Source organism: Mustelus asterias, chromosome 4 (assembly GCF_964213995.1).
Source record: "Mustelus asterias chromosome 4, sMusAst1.hap1.1, whole genome shotgun sequence".
In the NCBI taxonomy this organism is placed as follows: domain Eukaryota; kingdom Metazoa; phylum Chordata; class Chondrichthyes; order Carcharhiniformes; family Triakidae; genus Mustelus; species Mustelus asterias.
Window position 1 is genome coordinate 112,073,553 of NC_135804.1, and position 22,855 is coordinate 112,096,407.

A 22,855-nucleotide genomic window follows, 5' to 3' on the forward strand; every position below is an offset into this window, starting at 1 on the left:
CAGCTGCAGAGGGCAGGACCTCTGCCCCAACAAATGTTGGAAGTCCCACTCAGTTCTCGTTAATGAGCCCCGCAGTGCTTTGTTGCTGCGGGGCTGGTTGAGATGAAGCCTGCTGACGTGGTTATGGAGGGGGTTCAGGTGCCACTCATATCCCTGTATTATTCTGCCCAATGTTTCAGGTCCCAATGACCCTTCATTAGAACAGTTGTGATGAAGGGCCACAGACCTGAAACATTAACACTATTTTCCTCCACGGATGCTACCTGAACTGCTGAATATTTCCAGCATTTTCTGTTTTTATTTCAGACTTCCAGATTCTTCAATATTTTGATTTTACTCGACTATTTAATTCACACTAATTTGAACTTTAAGTAGCTGCACACACAATTTCCACCCTTTTCCCTTCCTTTACCATTCTGCAGGTACTTAAAGCAGGGATAAAATGAGAAAAGTACAGGAATTGTGTTACCTTAATGTCCTACATCACAGTTGTGAAACATTCTACGATTTCCAGAAGTTTGTTTCGAGTAAATTCTGCAATTTTTAAAGACTTGTTTACAGCACAAAATAAATTACTAATGACCATGTCAAAGGTGGAACATTACTTTATACAATATAATGCTGTCAACTTAGACCATTTCATAGGGCCATTCACAGTTGGACCATTGATAATTGTACGCACTAGAAATATCTAGATGACCTAAAACTATGGCACTTTTGTCTTATTCTGGGTGAAATGTTGTAGAACCATTTAAAACATCCCAAAATTATTTTACCAGCACTGTTACTTAATAAACATGCAATTTGTCATTTTGGTTGGAACTTAAGCGAGAATAACAGAGCGATCTGTGTCAATCTCTCAGGCGCGCTCAGCACTGCAGTCATCCCACACTCAGTCACTTTTTCGGAAATTGCTGAGTTGTGCACTGGTACTGGGGGGAGAGGGGGTGGGGTGTGGGGCTTAAACATGCCGGTGAGCCTAACTTCAGAACACTCAGGCACTGTTCCACAAAGGTCTGGCGATCTCAGTGCACTGGGAAACCCCCTCCCTCCCCCCATCGTCATCAGGAGCCCTCCTCATTGGTGGCATGTTCCCCCACCTCCTCCCTGGTAGGGGTCTCCGGCAATGGGGCATTGAGGCCCTCCCTATGGGGCTCCCCTGCCTGACCCCAAACATGACCCCCATCATGACTCCAGACATGCCCCGTTCAGGACAACCCGACATGCCCCCCCCATCATGACCACCTTCATGATCCACCTCTGCACGATGCCCCCTGCAGAGCTCCCATCATTGCTCCCTGTCTTAGCCCCCCTGCATAGCCCCCACTCAGGCCCCACTCCCTTGACACTGCTCCTGGCACACTGGCCATGGCCAAATGGTGCAGCCAGGTGCTTGGTGGCTGCTGCTGGGGTGTCTGGGGGCCAAGTGCCTGGTGGCCACTGCTGGGGTGTCCAGTGGGCACTCCTGGGGAGACTGGTGGGCACTGCCAGAGTGTCCGGTGAGTACTGCCAGGGTGTCCGGTGAGCGCTGCCAAATGGACACTTTCCGGCCATGGTCCCAACCACCTGGGGGCTTCAATGGCTTCTGAGCCCCCTGCCATGGGCATTGCGCCAGTCTCTGCTGGTGGAGACCAGTTCACAGTGATTCTCACCGTTATCGCGCCACGTTTGAAGGCCAGGAGATTCCATTTACTGAGAATCAAATGAGCTATACATATTTAAATATCACTTTAAATATGCTAATTGGCCTCACGCCCATCTGGTTTGTGCCATTGGAAAGGGACCAGGGCAATTGCAAACTATTTGGTGCTGGGCACAAAGTCGAGTTTTAGGCCCGAACGCCCTCTCTCCCTTACCTGCAATGGCATTCTGCAGTTCATTCCACGCTAGGGGGTTTCCTATTGGTCTTCCAACTTCAAGAGACCACCGCCGTCTTTAATTGGATAGCGAGACATTGATCTGTCCACTGATTGAATAAACAAGACCAAATCATGGTGAGGTGACTGTTCCTGACATGGAATGGAGTCAGGACTTGCGTTTAACCCCAATGGTGAGAGGTCTGACCCAAAATGCAAGACACTGTCCCATATCTCTGTATTTTATCTTTAAATCTTTTTTTCTTCTTATTCTCATTACTCCTTTTCTGCGAACTGTGTTTTTTTGCTTCTTATCCATCTCTCTCGGCGCTCTATCATTTTGTTTCACTTATCTGATAAGTACTTTGATCTATATTAGTTCGGCTTTTCCCACTTGTTAATATGTGACATTTAAAATGCCAGTTCAAGTGGAAAAGATTTAGAAAAAGTCGACATAGCACATTGGTACTCTGAAGAATTCTGCCCTAGCATGGTAGGGCGCTCAATGATATCCATGAAGCCTCACTCTGCAAATCGGGATATAGCTGACAGCTATGTGCCATCAATAGGGAACATTGGAGGGTGAGTGACATGCACATGCTTCCCACGTCCCCACTCAAAATGTACTTTGTAAACTGTGGGAGAGGTTGGGGTTAGCTTGGAAAAACCTAAGAAATTAAGAAGAAGATGGGGTACATTATAAATAGCTGGATAGGAAATCTTCACATGCCCTGTCTCTAGCAGCTTTACTGGCAGTTACAGCTCGAAAACTTTCCTTTTTATTCACCCAGGCCTTAAAATTACACCACAAGACTCTCGTGTGCAAATACTTAATGCATTCACCAGAAATTCATCTTACTTCTCTTTTAATGAAGGTTTCTATTTTTCAGACAATATTTTATCTGTATCCAAGGGGTTCATGCTAAAATACTGAACTACAGTAGAGCATACATTGGAGAGAGTTGTGCTTGGATGGGACGGTGGTCTAATCAGATTATGGCTGGGATTCTCCCAAAACAAAACGAAGTGCCCAGCAGGCAGCAAAACGGAAATATTTCCCACCTATTTTTTGGGTGTACTTACCTGATTGAATCTCTGACACTCGGAGCATTGCAGAGTGCCTCACATTGAACCACCCTGAAAAACCGGGGGTGGGGCTTATTCCCGCTGGAGAGGCCGGCAGCATAGCACTCAGCGAGCCACTGCACATGTGCCAATCTGTCAGTGCAGAGATTGGCACACACGCACTGGTCGAACCCTCTCGCCAGCCTCCAATCACTGGCCCACCAGACCTCCCCGGGTCAGCCCTGATCTCCCTCCCCGCCAGCCATCCCCGACCTCCCTCCACGCCCCATGGCAAGCTGCAATCCCCCGATTGCCATCTGCGTCCCACCCCACCCTGATAACCAGCCCCGACCTGCTCCCCCGCCCCAGATAACCAGGCCCTATCGCCCTCCTCCCTCCCTCTCCCACCTATTCAAATGCAGAGTGGCAGCAGGTCCCCCCCCCCCACCAATCGTCCTGCCCCGATCGGTCATCCCAATATGCCCCACCTTCTCTGGCCCCAACCCCTTGGCACAGCCCACCGGTCAGTGCCAAGGTGCTTGTTTGGTGCGTGGTCAGTTTGCCCCTTGGGCAGTGCCAGGGTCCCAGGCTGGCACTGCCCAAGGGAAACCCCCCTACCCTCGACCCCCCTGAGGGGCTTCAGTGGCCTCTGTCCCTACCAGTGGAGTGAGGACGCCTGTTCCCCGTTAGTGGGGAGTAGTTGTAGACCCCGCTGGTGGGAATCACTCCCAGCCAGGGCGAGGGAGACACTAGCAGGCCTGGAGAATACTGTCAACTTCCATGACATTTCCATATGATAATCAGGTCTGCGCCGATTTCCGGAATGGACCTTATTGCGCTAAAACAAAGTGCTTCGGAGACTCTTGGCTGTTGCGAAATGCCTCCCGCTGTTGTCTCCCAGCCTGCTGGACTGCATGAGTAGCGCAGCGGGCTGGGAGAATCTCAGCCTATACGTTGATTATCGTATTCAGATCTAGTTATCATAACATGAGGGTAACATTCTCATAAGGAAATGCTGCCACGAATCACGGCAGGACAGATTACCAGCGTCAGAAAATATATCTGTGAGGAAAGAATGACAATAATGGAGATGTTTAGTCTGGAAAGGAAGCCATAAGATAATCTTATAGAGATATAGTAAAGGTAAATTCTATATATTACTTCAAATTAAATTTTGTACACAAATAGTGGTATTTACAAGTAAGTAATAGTATATACAATTTAGACCAAAGGCCCCAATTGTTCAACCTGTGGCAATCATTTACACCATCTTCCACAATTATTAATGCTGCTAACTTAGGGGGAGGGGGGAAAGTGTGAGATTTTTAAAAAATGGTTTATATCATGAATAATTCTGGGAAATTACTTCCCGATTTTTCAAAGATAATCAAGCAGGCTCCAGTAAGCTACAGTTACCACTAATATAATTAATTAATCTCCCCTCTCAATGTGTTCCAATGCCTTTAGAGACATAGCTATGTATTGGGCTCAAAAAGACAATTACTAACCTTCAGGATGGTGGTAAATACTCAATAATCCATTTTTTTACTGTTCTCTACCTTTAATTCTTAATGGTCTTTCTTCATTTTTCTTCCCCCCCCTCTTTCCCCTACTTTATACCCCCTTCCTTACCTTTTCTCCCCTTTTGTTTTCCCTTTCTCTAAATTTTACCTCTCTCCCACCCATTCTCCCCTCCCCCCAACATTTTCATCTATCACAGTTTACCCTCTGATTTCAGCTTCTCTTTTGTTTGGCCATTTACACCCTTTATTCTCTCTGTAGACTGCAGCCTTTTCCCCCCGGTTTCTGTGGCTATGACTCACAAAGAACAAAGAACAATACAGCACAGGAACAGGCCCTTCGGCCCTCCAAGCCCGCGCCGCTCCCCAGTCCAGGATTGAATCCTGAATCCAGGATCCCCGCCCAATTTTCCAGCCTATCTACATACCAATATCCTATCCACCGAGCTGTCCCTCACAGCTACGATGCTTTGTTCATTACAACCTATTAACTCACCCCCACCCCCCCATTCCAGACCATGTGATCTCCAGGGAGAGGCGAAAACCCAGAGTGAAAACCCCAGGGCCAATATGGGGAAAAAAAATCTGGGAAATTCCTCTCCGACCCCCTGAGGCGATCGAAACGAGTCCAGGAGATCACAATGGCCCCGATCGGAAAATGCTTCCCAACCCTAGTCATTTCCACTTCCACGAACACCATATGAATTCCCTGCCCCCGAGACAGGTTCCCAACTATCCGCAGTCACCTTTTATTCCCTCACCCTGCCGTATAAATATCTCCCACTTTCTATGCCTTTTAGCTTTGACAAAGGGTCATCTGGACTCGAAACATCAACTCTCCTTACAGATGCTGCCAGACCTGCTGAGATTTTCCAGCATTTTCTCTTTTGGTTTCAGATTCCAGCATCCACAGTAATTTGCTTTTATCAGTAATCCATTTTGTATGGCAAACTCTGCAATCGCACTAACAGTAAAAATATATCCATCACTCTCCCAAAAACTATAACATTGAACAGATCAACAAGCTTCCTGGATTGGTTATTCCACATACTCGTCCTCTGTGTGGGGAAGTGATATTTTAACATTGCATTTGCCTATTCTCAAGTAAATGCGAGGTTAAGGAGACTTTACAGACATCATCTATTTGGATTTTCAAAAGGCTTTTGGTACATCAGGAATTGTGCAGAAGTTTTAAGTCTAATGGTATGGTGAGGTAATGGGGAATGCATTAAAGCTAATAAGATTGAATGAAAGGTAGTTTAAAATGAAATCTTTTTAGGCCACCCCTCAGAGTCGAGGCTGACTTGCTTCCACACTAAAACTGAGTTCTCAGACTGAGGAGTCCAATGAGTGACCTATAGTCTTTGTCAACGGTGACTGGATAGTGGTTGGAGGAGTGGGTAGGTGTGTTGCCTGGGTTGCCATGTGCTCCTGGCAATGCTCTTGGCAATGCAACTCGAAGTGGAACACTGCTTCCTGAATGCTTTTCCTCCACTTCAGGTGGTATTGGGATTAGATGTTGATTATCATATCCACATCTACTTATTGGGTCAGGGATTCCCGGTGTTAGTGGGGATGTTACCCTTTTTCAAGGAGGCTTTGAGAATATCCTTGAAGCGTTTTCTCTACCCTCCTGGCGCTCACTTGCTGTGTCAAAGCTCCAAGTAGAGCACTTTTTCAAGAGTCTCCTGTCAAGCATAGGGAAAATGTGGTCAGCCCAACAGAGCTGATCGAGGTGGTCAAGGCTTCACTGCTGGGGATGTTGGCCTAAGCAAGAACACTGACACTGAAGGCAGCATGGTGGCACAGTGGTTAGCACTGCTGCCAGGGACCCAGGTTCGATTCCTGTGTGGGTCATTGTCTGTGCAGAGTCTGCATGTTTTCCCCGTGTCTGCGTGGGTTTCCTCTGGGTGCTTGGGCTTCCTCCCACAGTCCAAAAGATGTGCTGGTTAGGTACATTGGCCATGTTAAATTCTGCCCCAGTTACCTGAACAGCTGCCGGAGTAATGTGAAATAGGGGATTTTCACAGTAACTTCATTGCAGTGTTAATATAAGCCTACTTGTGACACTAATTCATTTATGGGATGTGGACGTTGCTGGCTACACCAGCGTTTATTGTCCATCCCTCGTTGCCCTTGAGAAGGTGCTGGTGAGTTGCCTTCTTGAACTGCTGTGTCACTGAGGTGTAGGTATACCTATAGTGCTTTTAAGGAGGGTGTTCCAGGATTTTGACCCAGTAACAGTGAAGGAGCGGCAATAAATTTCCAAACTTCCTGAACTTCATTTTAAAACTGGAAGATGCCTGTGCGTGAGTTCTTTTAATGCGGAATGGCCGCTGGACACCAGCTATCAGCAAAGCCTTGGTTCAGTGGCAAGAGGATCCAAGACATTTGAAGGTTGTATGGGCCTAGAACCCTACGAAAGTTCTTCAATCCTGAGTTAGTGTTTGGTTCCTTCTCAAGGGTCAGTGTTTGGTTCCTTCTGTTTATTATATTCATTAATGATCTGGAGGGTGACATTGATGCCTCATTTGTGGATGAACCCATATCACCAATGGAAATAGATGGCTCAGTGTTCTTGAATCATGCTAACAAACTGACGGAAGGTTTGGAAGTGTAAGCTACATGGACCAATGTTTGCTTCTTCCTCAAAACAATTACAATGTGGTGAATTCTAGCAACAGGAAATGGGGTGAAGACCAGGATGGATGTTGGAACTGGAAAAGACAAACTTTTAACTGAAGCAAGATAGTTCTTCTCAAGAAGAGCAAGCAGCAGGGGTTGGGCTGTCATATAAACTGGGATTGCCAACACTGTTGGACTTATTCCTGGGCTACACATTAAACAGCTTCCTTTCCTCAGATTTTTGTTACTAATAAATGAAAAGAGACAGTTTTTGTTTGAAAGCTCCTATAAAGTTTCTCACAGTAATATCCATTCCAAGAGAATAATCTTTAATTCCAGGAGGGTTAGAAAGTCTAATGTAAAATGGTGTAAAGTGAAAAAAAAACCCTAGAATTGTTGAGGAGAGCAGAGGCTTTGCTGAAGTCTATTCATTGTGCTGCTGACACTATCTGACCATGATGTGGAGATGCCGGCGTTGGACTGGGGTAAACACAGTAAGAGTTTTAACAACACTTGGCGGCACGGTAGCACAGTGGTTAGCACTGCTGCTTCACAGCTCCAGGGTCCTGGGTTCGATTCCCGGCTCGGGTCACTGTCTGTGTGGAGTTTGCACATTCTCCTCGTGTCTGCGTGGGTTTCCTCCGGGTGCTCCGGTTTCCTCCCACAGTCCAAAGATGTGCGGGTTAGGTTGATTGGCCAGGTTAAAAAATTGCCCCTTAGAGTCCTGGGATGTGTAGGTTAGAGGGATTAGCAGATAAAATATGTGGGGGTGGGGCCTGGGTGGGATAGTGGTCGGTGCAGACTCGATGGGCCGAATGGCCTCCTTCTGCACTGTAGGGTTTCTATGATTCTATGAACACCAGGTTAAAGTCCAACAGGTTTATTTGGTAGCAAATGCCGTTAGCTTTCGGAGCACTGCTCCTTCGTCAGATGGAGTGGAAATCTGCAGATTCCAGGAGGGTTATCTGCAAATCTGCAGATTTCCACTCCATCTGATGAAGGAGCAGCGCTCCGAAAGCTAATGGCATTTGCTACCAAATAAAACTGTTGGACTTTAACCTGGTGTTGTTAAAACTCTTACTATCTGACCAGCCACTGCCTTGTGGAGGGAGCAGTGCGCAGGCGCGATGCGGCCTGGTTGCGCGGTGCATTGTGGACAGCGCTCCTTTTCCTGCAGCTACAGAGATGGTGAGGATCGCCGGGTCTGAGAGCGCGGGGCGAATCCATCAACATCCACTCCGGAAAGCGGCCAAACACCACCAATCTCACCGCCACCCCTTCATGAACGGCCAGGGAATCAAGCCCTGGGCTGATTTGCGCAAAGCGAGCGGCAGCTTTCTGGATATTTGAGCACCAACTGCGGCGGGGCCGCCGGGCGGACAGCGGCGGCCATTGCTGCCCGGGGCCCCGGAGCGCTTTATGCCCGGGCAACCCGCCCTGCTTAACTCACCTCATTGCTGTGCGGTTGGCGCTGATTTAACGATTGACTCCTTTTGCTGTCGGGCGATGTAGGCCCAGGGCGGCGGCGGCCTGGAGTTACAGCGTCAGCCCGGGGTTCCTCCATGAGTTAGGCGCACCAGTCTACCTTGGGGGGCAGGGGAGGGAGCTGCTGCTGCGGCCCCGGGGATCTGGGCACTACAGGATTGAGAGTTTCAGTTGCAGCCACAAACTAAACGGTTTCTCCTCTTCACACAGGCCCGAGGCCCAAAGAAGCACCTGAAGCGCCTAGCGGCACCCCGGCATTGGATGCTGGATAAACTGACTGGGGTATTTGTAAGTATCTCTGCAGCATCAAAGGACACATTCATACCTGATTGCCGATACTCTGGGTGAATTTAGATGTGATGGAATTTTGTAGCTCTCATTTATTTTACTACAGTTGAAGTTAGTGGGTACACAAACTTCGTAAAGTTTATTTATTAGTCACAAGCAGGCTTACATTAACACTGTAATGAAGTTACTGTGAAAATCCCCTAGTTACCACACTCCGGCGCCTGTTTGGGTACACTGAGGGAGAATTTAGTATGGCCAATGCACCTAACCCGTACGCCTTTGGACTGTGGGAGGCAACCGGATCACCTGGAGGAAACCCACACAGACACGGGGAGAACGTGCAGACTCTGCACAGACTCAAGCCAGGAATCGAACCCAGGTCCCTGGTGTTGTGAGATTCACTGGTTCACAGGCTCCGAAGACTGCCCTTTCTGTGGCCTTGAGTCCGTGGACCATGTCTATGTTGTGTGTCTTAGGCTGCACTACCTTTTTATTTTCCTAAAGAACCTTTTATTGATGTTTTGTTTGCACTTCAATCCCACGCTCCTGATCTACGGACACCCGGTGCGGAGAGGGGAGGGTTGGGATGGCGATCTCCTCGTGAACCTGCTCCTGGGCCTGGTGAAACGTGCCATTTTCCGGTCCAGGCAGTGGGCGATCGAGGGGGCCGTCCATCCTGACTGTCTTCCCCTCTACCGCGGCTACGTTCGCGGCCAGGTGTCCCTGGAGAGGGAGCATGCGGTGTCCACGGGCGCGGTTGATGCCTTCCGCGCCCGTTGGGCACCGCAGGGGTTGGGGTGCGTTATTGACCCTGACAATCACATTTTAATTTGATGTTTTTAAGTTTCCTTTGTACTTTGATTTCTGTTCGGGCTCTTCCCCCTCCTTTTGGGGAGCTGCCCCTTTTACTTTGTCCTGACTTAATCTGAGTTTGTTTATTTGGTTTGACCTAAAAAGAGGGCAAGCAGTGCTAACCACTGTGCCACTATGCCGTGTTCTGCTGAATGGTGAGTTTTGCAGCCTAGCCTTGCAAACTGTTATCAGTGTCCTAGTATATTTAATGTCCAAAGAAGTGTTTAGCTGGCAAAGTTAATGCCTTTTAATTTTTTATTCCTATTTGAAATAACCTACATTTTTAACAGGTTGTACTTGAGTCAGTTTACAAACAGAGTGACTAGTTCACAAGGGTCTTTTACTCCTTTGAATTTGGTAGTGCCTTTTCGTACATGTACGCTTGAAATTTGATTCTTTTGAGTGCTCCACCTGTATTCAGGGTCAAAAATGGTATAGGGCTGCAGTTGCTAAATGATTTGTTGTGTGATCCTACAATTGCTTTTTAAAGGCTGTCACAATTTGTTATCCTCTTGGGTGAAGATCGAAGTAGGCCTTTTCGAAATTGATGCATTTTGATACCTGGGGTTTGGCAAAAATATTAAACAAGTTTGTGGACTTGTTTCCATGGATTGTAGATGAGGAAGGAAGATGAGAGATAAAATGCCATGAGAGCAATGTGGCTTCAGATAAAAAAAAGCAGATGGTTTAGCTTGATGGTGAAAGCAGGGTTACTGAGAATATTCCAGTTATAAAACATCTTTTGAGTAAGTGAATGTACTGTCCAGTTGAGTATCTGGGAGTCGAGGTATGTTGCATACTGAGTGTATAAATTGTTTTACTTTATTAGGCTCCCCGTCCATCTACTGGTCCCCACAAGCTCAGGGAGTGTCTCCCGCTCATCATTTTCCTCAGAAATCGCCTGAAGTATGCTCTGACTGGTGATGAGGTGAAGAAGATCTGTATGCAGAGATTCATCAAAATTGATGGCAAAGTCCGTACGGATATCACCTACCCAACTGGATTCATGGGTAATTATGGCTTTAAATGCATTTGAAGCTCCATATCCCTTGCATGTTTTTTCTGAATTGCAGATTGGTTTCAGCAGATTGATCTTAGTTTCTAAGTCAAATAAAATTCAAACATTGCTTTGCTATTTCTTGGGAGACTGCACACATTTCCTGATAAACTGGGTGTTTTTGGAAAGGTTTCCTCCAAGTTACACCGCATCCTGACTTGGAACTATTTTTTGGCTGCTGGATTGAAAACCGAGAGCTTCCTCTCTAACATTACTGTGGACGTGCCTTTGCCAAATGGGCAGCAGTGGTTCAAGAAAGTTGCTCCCCACCAAATTTTCGAGGGCAATTAGGGATGGGTAATGAACGCTCACCTTGCCAGTGATATTAAGGACCCCGGACATTCTCTCTTCCATCATCTTCCGTCGGGAAAAGATACAAAAGTCTGAGGTTACGTACCAACTGACTCAAGAACAGCTTCTTCCCTGCTGCCGTCAGACTTGAATGGACTTGCCTTGCGTTAAGTTTATCTTTCTCTACACCCTAGCTATGACTGTAACACTACATTCTGCGCTCTCATTTCTTTTTCTATGAACAGTATGCTCTGTACAGCATGCAAGAAACAACACTTTTCACTGTTAATACATGTGACCATAATAAATCAAATCAAAATCAGATCCCATGAAAGAACAATGGGTACTTGGTTGAATCCGTCCTGATTCAAATATGACAGGCGAGAAGAAAGGATGACCTGAAGGAAATGGGATGTGTGTATTGGGGAGGTCGGAGGTGGAAATTCGAAGCTTACCCAGTGAAGGAAATTCTATGATTCTGGTGCTGCTTGTTTTTGTAAACTGCCAGTTGTAGCTCCTGCGACCTCACAAAAAATGATCTACTGTTTGGTTGACAGCTTTTTTATTTTGGGAAAATTTGTGTTTGTACTGTAGTTGCATGCTATGGGTTGTCGCTTCATTTATGAATTTGTGTACAATGTGGTTCTTTATTTGCAGATGTGATCAGCATTGATAAAACAAGTGAACATTTCCGTCTGATCTACGATACCAAGGGTCGTTTTGCTGTACATCGAATTACAGCTGAGGAGGCCAAGGTAATTGCCCTTATGAATATTGTTGACGGGACATGTTTCTTGTTTCTGCTTCAGCCGGCACCAGGAGTAATGTGCTCAAGAACAGCTTGAATATTTATTTCTGTTGACCTTTCCCTTTGTTGAAGCTTGCTTCACCTGTCTTTATTTTTGTGTATTTGGTTGTGACTGGCATAAATGACATGAATCTGTGTCCTATGCAATGAAAGGAAGAATATTTTGACAACCTTTCATGATCAGCATTAGCTTGGCTTCCTTGGCCCCTAAGAGTCTGAAATCACTGCTTGTGGGTGATGGTCAAGCTACTTGAGTGTCGAGAAATGAGGTCTAACCTGCTGTATCCTGGCAGTTGAGAAAATGCTGTGTTCTTGCCAAGCTGAACGCTTGGATAGGTTGCAGCATTATACTGATTCTTGATTTACAATGAGGTTGCCATCAAAGGTGAAGGCTTGGCAGCATTTGGAATAACACTTATGGAACCTCTTGTAATAGATGAATTCTACTGTATGTTTTTGAGTTAAATTGTATTTTCAGTCTCTTGCAGCACTCCATTGAGCTGCACTGACTGATTAGTAATAGCGAGAAACTAGTTTTGTTTTCTCTTTGGTATTGTTTACACTTGGTGAACCAAATTGCCACTTGGATCAGGCAGCATCCAAGTGCTTCCAATACTTTTTGATCGTGCTTCTAACATCTGTCACATTTTGCTTTGTTTTACTGTCATTAAATAGCGAGCATTAAACTCCAGATCATTGCTCATTATCTACCTCTCTCCACTTATTCACAGTGCCCCGATAGTCACTTCATAATGAGTGCAAAGGTCTCAGTGATGGTAGCCTTGAATATACTCAATGATGGAGCATTTGTATCTCTGGGCTAGATAGAGAACTCTAAATATTAACAACATTGCAAGAGATTCCTCCTAAATGGCTGACCCTTTAAACTGAAGTTATGCCCCCTCTTGCCAGGAAGTTGAAAGTGTCTACCTTATCAGGCCCTTTTAGAATCTTTTGTCTTGCATGGAGATCACCTCTCATTACATTTAAACTCCAAAGAATGTAGGCACATTCTACTCTATTTCTCCACACTTTTGTGCCTCCTCTTCCTGGGACTGACTGAGACAGTTCTGGCTTTGTCTGGACCCAAACCACAGCATCAGTTTTGCGTCATCGATTTTCCCCAGCCAGTTGAAAGCTGTGTAAAAATCCTGATTATCATTCTAGGTGTTGCTGTAAAGTTTGGCAGAATAATGCAGTTCCTCAGCTTTGAATGTTAATCACTATTTTTATTTTGCTCTAATGAGGGAACCAGATAGATATGTTTGTTGCTGCCAGAAGTATGCCGATTTAAAGGTGGTTTTATAAACCTTTTAATAGCTTCCTGACCCATTCACTGGGATCTGCAGATGGGTATGGTGATGTTGGAGCAAGTAATGATAACTGACTGAGCAAAAACCTCAAGTAAACTAATAAATCAATGAAACAAATGAGTGAAACATGATATTTATTCATTTGGAATTTGTACCATTTCATTGGGTTTTATGTTCTTGCACCTCATATTTACACACTGGAAGACGGATTGCTTTGGCCTTTAAGGGTGAATGCCATTTTTAATTGCTGCCCAGGCTAACTTCAAATCCCAATTCTAACCAGGTTAAATGCACTTGACTTTGGTTTTGTGTTGACCTGGTGAGAGTACAGAAACTGTCTATTTGCTGTGGAAGGTTGAAACTGCAGAGTTGTTCCTTATCATTTATTCACAGGGGTGCACTGCAGCACAAATTGGATTGTTTATGCTACAGTGTTGGTTTGTAATTAAATTGTGTTGGATAGTAGAAATGAATTGGATTCAACAATGTTGAGATGCAAGATGTTATTGCCATTTACTCTGTCTCTTCCCCTTCCCAGTATTTTCTACAAGGAAATACTTTTTGGAGGTAGTGTAGGATAAGGTGATAACCTCATACTTCAGCACCTTAAAAGTGCTTAACTGTTGTTATCTTGATTAGAAGTGGCAACATGTTCAAGATGAAGTTACAAGGCATAGCAGTTGATACCACAAGTAGGGAATATTTTAAATTGTAGAATTTAGATTTAAGGTTTGTTTTAGACAGTGTCAGCGAAGAGTGACATAATTTAATTCATTTTCCAGTACAAGCTGTGTAAAGTAAGGAAGATCCAAGTGGGCACCAAGGGAATCCCTCACCTGGTTACACATGATGCGCGAACCATTCGCTACCCAGATCCTTTGATTAAGGTCAATGACACCGTACAGATTGATCTGGATACTGGCAAGATCACAGACTTCATCAAGTTTGACACAGGTAATTAGGTTGTTATGACTAAATTGGAAAATATCCTTATGGTGGTCTGAGACATTATGGTCAAAATCTTTGCCTCTGCTCATTTAGGAGATGTGTTAAGATGGAAATTAATTTTAAATGTCTGCATAGACAGTAGAAAGGACAAACAAGGCAATATGCAATGCTAAAGAATTTTCAAAGTAAAATCAAAATCTTATGATAAGATACAGAGACATGGGTGGTCACGACTGGGAGTTAATTATACACGGGTATCAGACTATTCGGAAGGAAAACAGGAAGGTAAGGGAGGTGGTGTTGCTCTGATATTTAAGGATGACATCAGGGTGGTAGTGAGAGATGATATAGGTTCTATGGAGAAAAGGGTTGAATCCATTTGGGTGGGAATTAGAAATAGTAAGGAGAAAAAGTCACTGATGGTGTAGTCTATAGGCCACCAAATAATGACATCATGGTGGGGCGAGCAATAAACAAAGAAATAATTGATGCATATAAAAATGGTACGGCAATTATAGGGGATTTTAATCTACATGTCGATTGGTCAAGGCAGCCTTGAGGAGTTCATAGAATGTATCCATGATAGTTTTCTCGAACAGTATGTAATGGAACCTACGAGGGAGCAAGATATCATAGATCTGGTCCTGTGTAATGAGACAAGAATAATTAATGACCTCACAGTTAGGGATCCTCTCGGAAGAAGTAATCGCAGTATGGTTGAATTTAAAATATAGATGGAACGTGAGAAGGTAAAATCCAATACCAGTGTCCTGTGCTCAAACAAAGGAGATTGCAGTGGGATGAGAGCGAAGTTGGCTAAGGTAGACTGGGAGCAAAAACTTTATGGTGGGACAATTGAGAAACAGTGAAGGACTTTCAAAATGATTTTTTTCACTGTATATACTAGTGATAAGGAAAGACTAGAAAAAAAGATAAAGAGCCACGGATATCTAAGGAAATAAAGGAGGGTATCAAATTAAAAGAAAGTGCATATAAAGTGGCAAAGATTGGTGTGAAACTAGAGGATTGGGAAATCTTTAAAGGTCAACAGAGCCATGAAAAAAGATATAAAGAAAAGTAAGATTGAGAGTAAAGTAGCTCAGAATATAAAAATAGCAAAAGTTTCTACAAATATGTAAAAGAGAGTGGCTACGGTAGACATTGGCCCTTTAAAGGATGAGAAGAGGGATTTGATAACAGGAAATGGCCGAGGCATTGAAAGGTATTGTGTCAGTCTTCACAGTGAAAGACACAAATGACATGCCAAAAATTGATGACAAGAAGGCTATGGCAGGTGAGGACCTGTAAACGATCATTAATACTACAGCAAGCTAACAGGACTAAAGGTAGACAAGTCTCCTGGCCCTGATGGAATGCAACCCAGGGTACTAAAAGAGAAGGCGGGGGAAATAGCAAATATACTCGTGGTAATTTGCCAAAATTCGCTGGACTCTGAGGCAGTTCTGGCAGATTGGAAAACAGCACATATGATGTCATTGTTTAAAAACAGGAGGTGGACAAAAGGTGGGTAACTATAGGCTGGTTAGCTGAACTTCTGTAGTGGGGAAATTGCTTGAATTTGTCATCAAGGAAATAGTGAGGCATCTGGATAGAAAATGTCCCATTGGGAAGACGCGGTGTGAGTTCATGAAAAGCAGGTCATGTTTAACTAATTTACTGGAATTCTTTGAGGACATTACGAGCGCAGTGGACAACGGGGAACTGGTGTGTGTGATATATCCGGATTTCCAGTAGGCATTTGACAAGGTGCCGCACAAAAGGCTGTTGCATAAGATAAAGGTGCACGGCGTTACGGGTAATGTATTTGTATGGATTGAGGATTGGTTAACTGACAAAGCAAAAAGTGGGGGTAAGTGGGTGTTTTTCTGGTTGGTGATCAGTGACTAGTGGTGTGCCTCAGGGATCAATGTTGGGACCGTAATTGCTCACAATTTACAGAGATGATTTGGAATTGGGGACCAAGTATAATGTGTCAAAAGTTGCAGATGACACTAAGATGAGTGGTGGAGCAAAGTGTGCAGAGGACACGGAACGTCTGCAAAGGGATATAGATATTTCAAGTGATGGGCTAGGGTCTGGCAGATGGAGTGCAATGTTGGTAAATGAGGTCATCATTTTGGTAGGAAGAACTGCAAAATGGACTATTATTTAAATGGTAAAAAAATTGCAGCATGCTGCTGTGCAGAGGGACCTGGTTGTCCTTGTGCATGAATTGCAAAAAATTGGTTTGCAGGTAATTAAGAAGGCAAATGGAATTTTGTCCTTCATTGTTAGAAGGATGGAGTTTAAAAACAGCGAGATTATGTTGCAGCTGTATAAGGTGCTGGTGAGCCCACACCTGGAGTACTGTGTACAGTTTTGGTCTCCTTACTTGAGAAAGGATATACTGGCACTGGAGGGGATGCAGAGGAGATTGACTAGGTTGATTCCAGAGTTGAGAGGGTTGGCTTATGAGGAGAGGCTGAGTTGACTGGGACTATGGACTATACTCATTGGAATTTAGAAGAATGAGGGGGGGATCTTATAGAAACATAAGATTATAAACGGAATGGATAAGATAGAAGCAGGGAGGTGGGTGAAAGTAGAGCTAGGGGGCATAGCCTCAAAATAAGGGGAGGTAGATTTTGAATTGAGTTAAGGAGGAACTTCTTAGGGTTGTGAATCTGTGGAATTCCCTGCCCAGTGAAGCAGTTGAGGCTACCTCATTGAATGTTTTTAAGGCAAGGATAGATAAATTTTTGAAGAGCAAAGAAATCAAGGGTTATAGTGAGCGGGTGGCTAAGTGAAGCTGAGTCCACAAAAAGGCCAGCAATGATCTTATTGAATGGCAGAGCAGGCTCGAGAGGCCAGTTGGCCTACTCCAGCTCCTTGTTATGTTTTTAAGATTCCTGTAATTTTCTCTGGTTGAAGCTGGGTATGATTCTATTCTCCAGGTGGTTATTAAATTTTTGCCTTAAGTTACAAATTAAAACTTTTGCGAAGCATGGGGAGATGCAGAGTGAAATTAAAGTTAACTTTAAATACCCAGATGATTTCAATTTTACATTTTTTAAGTAGAGGGATCCATTTTAATAGTGTTCTATTTCTTACGGTACCTGATGGTGGCACAGCGGTTAGCACTGCTGCCTCAGAGCCAGGGACCCAGGTCCGATTCTCGGCTTGGGTCATTGTCTGTGTGGAGTCTGCATGTTCTCCCCGTGTCTGCATGGGTTTTCTCTGGGTGCTCCGGTTTCCCCCCTCAGTCTGAAAGATATGCTTGTTAGGTGTATTGGCCGTGCTAAATTCTCCCTCACTGTACCCGAACATGTGCCGGAGTGTGGCAAGTAGGGGACTTTCACAGTAGCATTGCAGTGTTAATGTAAGCCTACTTGTGACACTAATAAACTTTAAAAAAAACCTTGGATGCAGTTCGTATATTCTGCACAGTAATTATTCTCCAATTAGAAGCTCTTTAATCAGGGCTTCAGTGGCAACTAAACTATGGTATTACTCATTAGGTCCACCTAACTAGCCACCACTGATTTTTTGTTCCATATGGTTCATGCATTTTAAGGGAACCTGGATCAACCATGAGGGTGAAAGAAATAGGAAGATATGCTGATGGGATTCCTTAAAAATAATGTATCCCACACACATCGGATGAATACCTCCTTTTCAGCATCTTAACCTCTGACAGACTGGAAGAGAGAAAGAAATTGCAGTGTAAATCGTTCCTTGGCTGACGTTCCCACGTATATCTTCAGCTCTCTTCAACAGTAGATCAACAAATGAATACCCACTTAAATTGCAATAAGACAATGATAGTCTGGGAGCTTTTTCGGGGACACTGGAATGTGAGGAATATTAATTTTTACAGACTGTTGATATTGTGATGCAGTAAGTTGTTTGCACATCATGTAGTGGGAATGCTCTTTAAAAAGAAATTGAGTAAATAATTTTATAGGGAATGTTTTATACATAATTATTTATAAAGTATCCGTGGCCCCTTGATCTATTGTCACTTGTTTCTTTGTCCCCCACAGGTAATTTGTGCATGGTGATAGGAGGTGCTAACTTGGGTCGTATTGGAGTGATCACTAATCGTGAGAGACACCCTGGCTCTTTTGATGTTGTTCATGCAAAGGACGCTAATGGTAACAGCTTTGCTACCAGGCTTTCCAACATTTTTGTTATTGGGAAGGTGAGTATGAATTCTGGTGCCATTGGAAAGCAAGTGTGTGCGTGTGTGTTTTTATTTACTTAATTGACGGTAGGCAATTGTGGGTTCAGCTATCAGAAGTGGTTCTGCTTTACCAAGATAATTCTTGGTGAAGGTCATTACAGCAGCGGTAAGCTACGGCATGGCTATGAGCCTGTTAATGCTTTGGGTGTGTACACTGATTTTCAAAACGAAAGTAATATTTTATCATACAGTCATATACATATTTGCCCGATGTTCACCAGTTCAGTGAGACGTTTATTTTGGTGTTTCAGTCTTGGCTCAGTTGGTAGTATTCTCAGCTCCGAATCATAAGCTTCCTATTCTTGGGCATGAGCACAAAGGGCAAGATTGACATCCTAGTGCAGAAGTGAGTAGCACTGAAGTGTCAGAGGTGCCCTCTTTCAGATGGAACCTAAAACCCAAGGTCCCTTCTGTCTCCTTATCAGGTGGATGGAAAGTCCCATGGCACTATTTCGAAGATGAGCAGGCAAATTATCCCCGTGTCCTGACTAATATCTGCCCCTTAATCAACATCGCAAAAGCAGATTATCTGGCCATTATCACTGCTATTTATGGGATATTGCTGAATGTGTATTGACTGCTGTTTCCTAAGTTTATAGAAGTGACTGCATTTCATAAATACTTAATAGTGTTTCGAGGCATGTTGTGGAGTGCTATATAAATGCAAGGCCTCTGTTTTGCCTGGGGAGAGGGTCTAGTTAAGCTACTCTGTCAGTGCACTGTTGGTGCAGATTCGATGGGACAAATGGCTCCTTCTGCACTGTAGGGATTCTGTACAGAACTTTAGTTGTGCCTGCCTCTGAGTCTTAAATTTATGTATTCAAGACTTTTGTAGAGACTTGAACATATGACACTCCAGTGCAGTATTCAGTGACTGCCCACACTTTGGATGAGATGTTAAATTGATCCCCCATGGAACAAAAAAAATCCCATGGGACTGCGAAAAAGAAACTAATTTGTTCCATGGCTAATATCACAAATGACTGGTCCCTCGCTACATTGCCACAATGATTACACTTCAGAAGTACTTAATAGGTAGTGAAGTACTTGGAGGTGTCCTTTGACTGTGAAAGGCACTGTATGAAAATGCAAATTCTTCTCTGAATGTTTAACTGGTAGGCTACATTTAATTCAGGCAATTATATTCTGGTTGCTGCATTTTGATTCATCCTCTTTTTTGAGAAATTCTGTACTTGTGAATTTGAACCAGTCGATGACTTAATTGTGAAGTGAAAGTGGTTTTCTCAGACAAGATTGACTGTGTTCCCACTGTCAGCATCTATTGTGAAAGTGGATTAAGGCAGTTATTCTGTATGGTTGGTCAAAACTCCCTTCTTTGTAGCAACTTGTTAGGAATTTGTATTTATAAGATGTGCCATTAGAAGTTCCCATGGCCGACTGGTTGTAATGTGGCTGAATTTTGAGGTGTTCCAAGCCAGGGGTGGGAAAGGTTGAAATGGTGAAAAGTTAACGGTGCTTGGAAACAAATGACCATTGGGGTTGTGCTGCTGATAATGGACTCAAAAGTTGCAGAAAAATGCATTTTATGTATTTACTTCCCCCAATTTAATAAACTTTCTTTATTCTTAGGGTAATAAGCCATGGGTTTCTCTGCCTCGTGGAAAGGGTATTCGTCTCACCATTGCTGAAGAGAGAGACAAGAGGCTGGCTGCAAAGCAGAGTAACAACTAAATATCAGAACTATACAGTGGTAATACCACCCCCAGGCAGAATTAAAGGCATTCTTTATATACACTCCTCTGTGCAGTTTGTTTTGTTTTCTTCGCTATCCTCGTACAGAAAATGCTTGGTAATATGTCCTAGGTGTATTCCCAAAGCCACGTGTCTTTGCAGAATAAAAGTTGCTAGATCAATACTGTAGAACTTGCTTTTTATTGAGCTGCATTGTGTTTCAGTTAGAGTATCCCATTCTAAAATATACATTGATAAACGGATCAAAGACATTGGCAATTCTGGAGCCCACAATACATTAGATTATAAACCTGCAAGAAATGGGTACAGGGTTGAATACTGCTACTGAATCTCCCCTTAAGCTCTTTTAAGCGTGGAACAGTGGTTAGCACTGCTGCCTCAGATAATGACCTTCGGTGACTGTTTGCAGATTCTCCCCATGTCTGTGGGTTTCCTCCGGGTGCTCCAGTTTCCTCCCACAATCCAAAGATGTGCAGGTTATGTTAATTGGCTATGTTAATTTGCCCCTTGGTGTCCCAAGATGTGTACATTAGGGTAAATATGTGGGGTTACAGGGATAGGGCCAAATATTTCATCAGAAAGTCAGTGCAGACCCAATGGGCTAAATGGCCTCTGTCTGCACTGTAGGCATTCTAAGTGGAACATTTCCATTTTCACCAGCTGTCTCGTTTAATCAGGGCACCTTATTTCTGAAAGGTTTTGGTTTTGAAATATTTGTATAAGGCATTCTCATTACCAAGTGCAGAGAATGGAATGGAACTTAGTGGAAACAAAGGAGCGTCTAACTAAAATTTTGCTTTCCTTTGCCACATTTAATCAGCTCAATTAATTTGAGAAGTGAGAATGTGGGCATTTGATCTCCGCTAGCCCAGTTATGAAGCTAGTGGTGGGCTTGTTAAAAGCCTGGCTCCCACACTTTTTCCGTTTCCCTGGAAGGGGCCAGAATTTAGCAGCTGTCTAAATCAGACTGACTGCATGGAGGAGATGGCCATGTCTGGGGCAAGTCCTGAGGCAGAAAAAGTAAGTAAAAACGTTGAATTGGCGGAGGAACCAGCATCTTGCCAGTTCTGGAAGTCATCAGTTGAGAGCTCCAAGCATCAAGAGGCCAGAGGAGAGGGATGATGGCGAGGTCACCACCTATAGGCAGAGGTGAAGAGAATTCTAGATGACAAAACCAGTGCCAAAGGAGACTGATCAAGCAGATGGTCACAGAAATTTGAGTCCTTGCCAGTGTGGACTTCTGCGGTATCTCTCCGATGGCTCCGCTCCAGGAGATCTAGAGGGAATTTGTGACGTGAATCGAACTCATTGCCTGAAAGGGTGGTAGAGATGGGAACCCTAACAACATTTAAGCATTTAGATGAGCACTTGAAACAACATAGCCTATGAAGCTATGGATGAAGTGCTGGAAAATGGGATTAGAATAGATAGGTGCTTGATGGATGGCACAGACGCAATGAGCTGAAGGGCCTCTCTGTGCTGTAAAACTATGAACAAGCCCAATTGGCTGCTGTTGCACCTACCTTCCTGCAATATGGAGTGACATTGTAGTGTTTGATCTTTGGATGGATTTCAATTGGAATCAACGCAATACACTGGTAATTCATTTTAACTTGGGTTTCAAACAAGACTTTAAAACCACATAAGGCGAGACTGCAGGTAGAGAACGTAAAAAAGTTTTATTTAAAGAAAAATGATATACAATGAAGGAATTCTGCAGAATTAAATCAAAATTTATAAGAATAATTCATACAGTTAAACTTGAGGATCACAAGGTCATTTATGTGCAGATCCACAAGAGATGGGGGAGATCCTAAATGAATATTTCTCATCAGCGTTTACTGTTGAGAAAGGCATGGATGTTAGGGAACTTGGGGAAATAAATAGTGATGAGTGTACATAAAACAGAGGAGGTGGTGTTGGAAGCCTTAAAGCGCAATAAGGTCGATAAATCCCTGGGATCTGATTAAGTGTATCCCAAGACGTGGGAGGCTAGGGAAGAAATTGTGGATCCCCTAGCAGAGATATTTGAATCATAGACAGCCATAGGTGAGGTGCCTGAAGATTGGAGGGTTGCAAGTGTTGTGCCTTTGTTTAAAAAGAGCAGCAGGGAAAAGGCTGGGAATTACAGGCTGGTGAGCCTCACATCTGCAGTGGGTAAGTTTTCAGAAGGTATTCTGAGAAACGGGATCTACAGGCATTTAGAGAGGCAAGGGCTGATTAGGAACAGTCAGCATAGCTTTGAGAGTGGAAAATCATGTCTCTCAAATTTGAGTGAGTTTTTTGAAGGGTTAACCAAGAAGGTAGATGAAGGCAGTGCAATTGAGGTTGTCTACTTGGACTTTAACAAGGCCTTTGACAAGGTACCGCATGGTGGGTTGTTGCATAAGGTTAAATCTCACGGGATCCAGGGTGAAGTAGCCAAATGGATACAAAATTGACTTGACAGAAGACGGGGGCGGGGGGGTTGTAGAGAGTTTTTCAAACTGGAGGCCTGTGACCAGCGGTGTGCCTCGGATTGGTGCTGGGCCCACTGTTATTTGTCATTTATATTAATGATTTGGATGAGAACGTCGGATCATGGTTAGTAAGTTTGCAGATGACACCAAGATTGGTGGCATAGTGGACAGTGAAGAAGGTTATTCAGGATTGCAACAGGATCTTGATCAATTGGGCCAGTGGGTTGACGAATGGCAGATGGAGTTTAATTCAGATAAATGCGAGGTGATGCATTTTGGTAGATCGAACCAGGGCAGGACTTATTCAGTTAATGGTAGGGCATTGGGTGATC

General features: G+C 44.1%; 1 protein-coding gene across 1 annotated transcript; it reads left to right on the forward strand.

Moving 5' to 3' along the window:
• The first annotated feature begins 8,185 nt into the window (after nt 1–8,185).
• Nucleotides 8,186–20,106, forward strand: rps4x (ribosomal protein S4 X-linked). The gene is made up of 7 exons (XM_078211665.1): nt 8,186–8,254; nt 8,762–8,839; nt 10,521–10,701; nt 11,697–11,794; nt 13,943–14,114; nt 18,152–18,309; nt 19,942–20,106. Exons 1-7 carry the CDS (start codon nt 8,252–8,254, stop codon nt 20,041–20,043), a joined length of 792 nt encoding a protein of 263 aa, XP_078067791.1. The 5' UTR covers nt 8,186–8,251; the 3' UTR covers nt 20,044–20,106.
• Nucleotides 20,107–22,855: the final 2,749 nt, after the last annotated feature.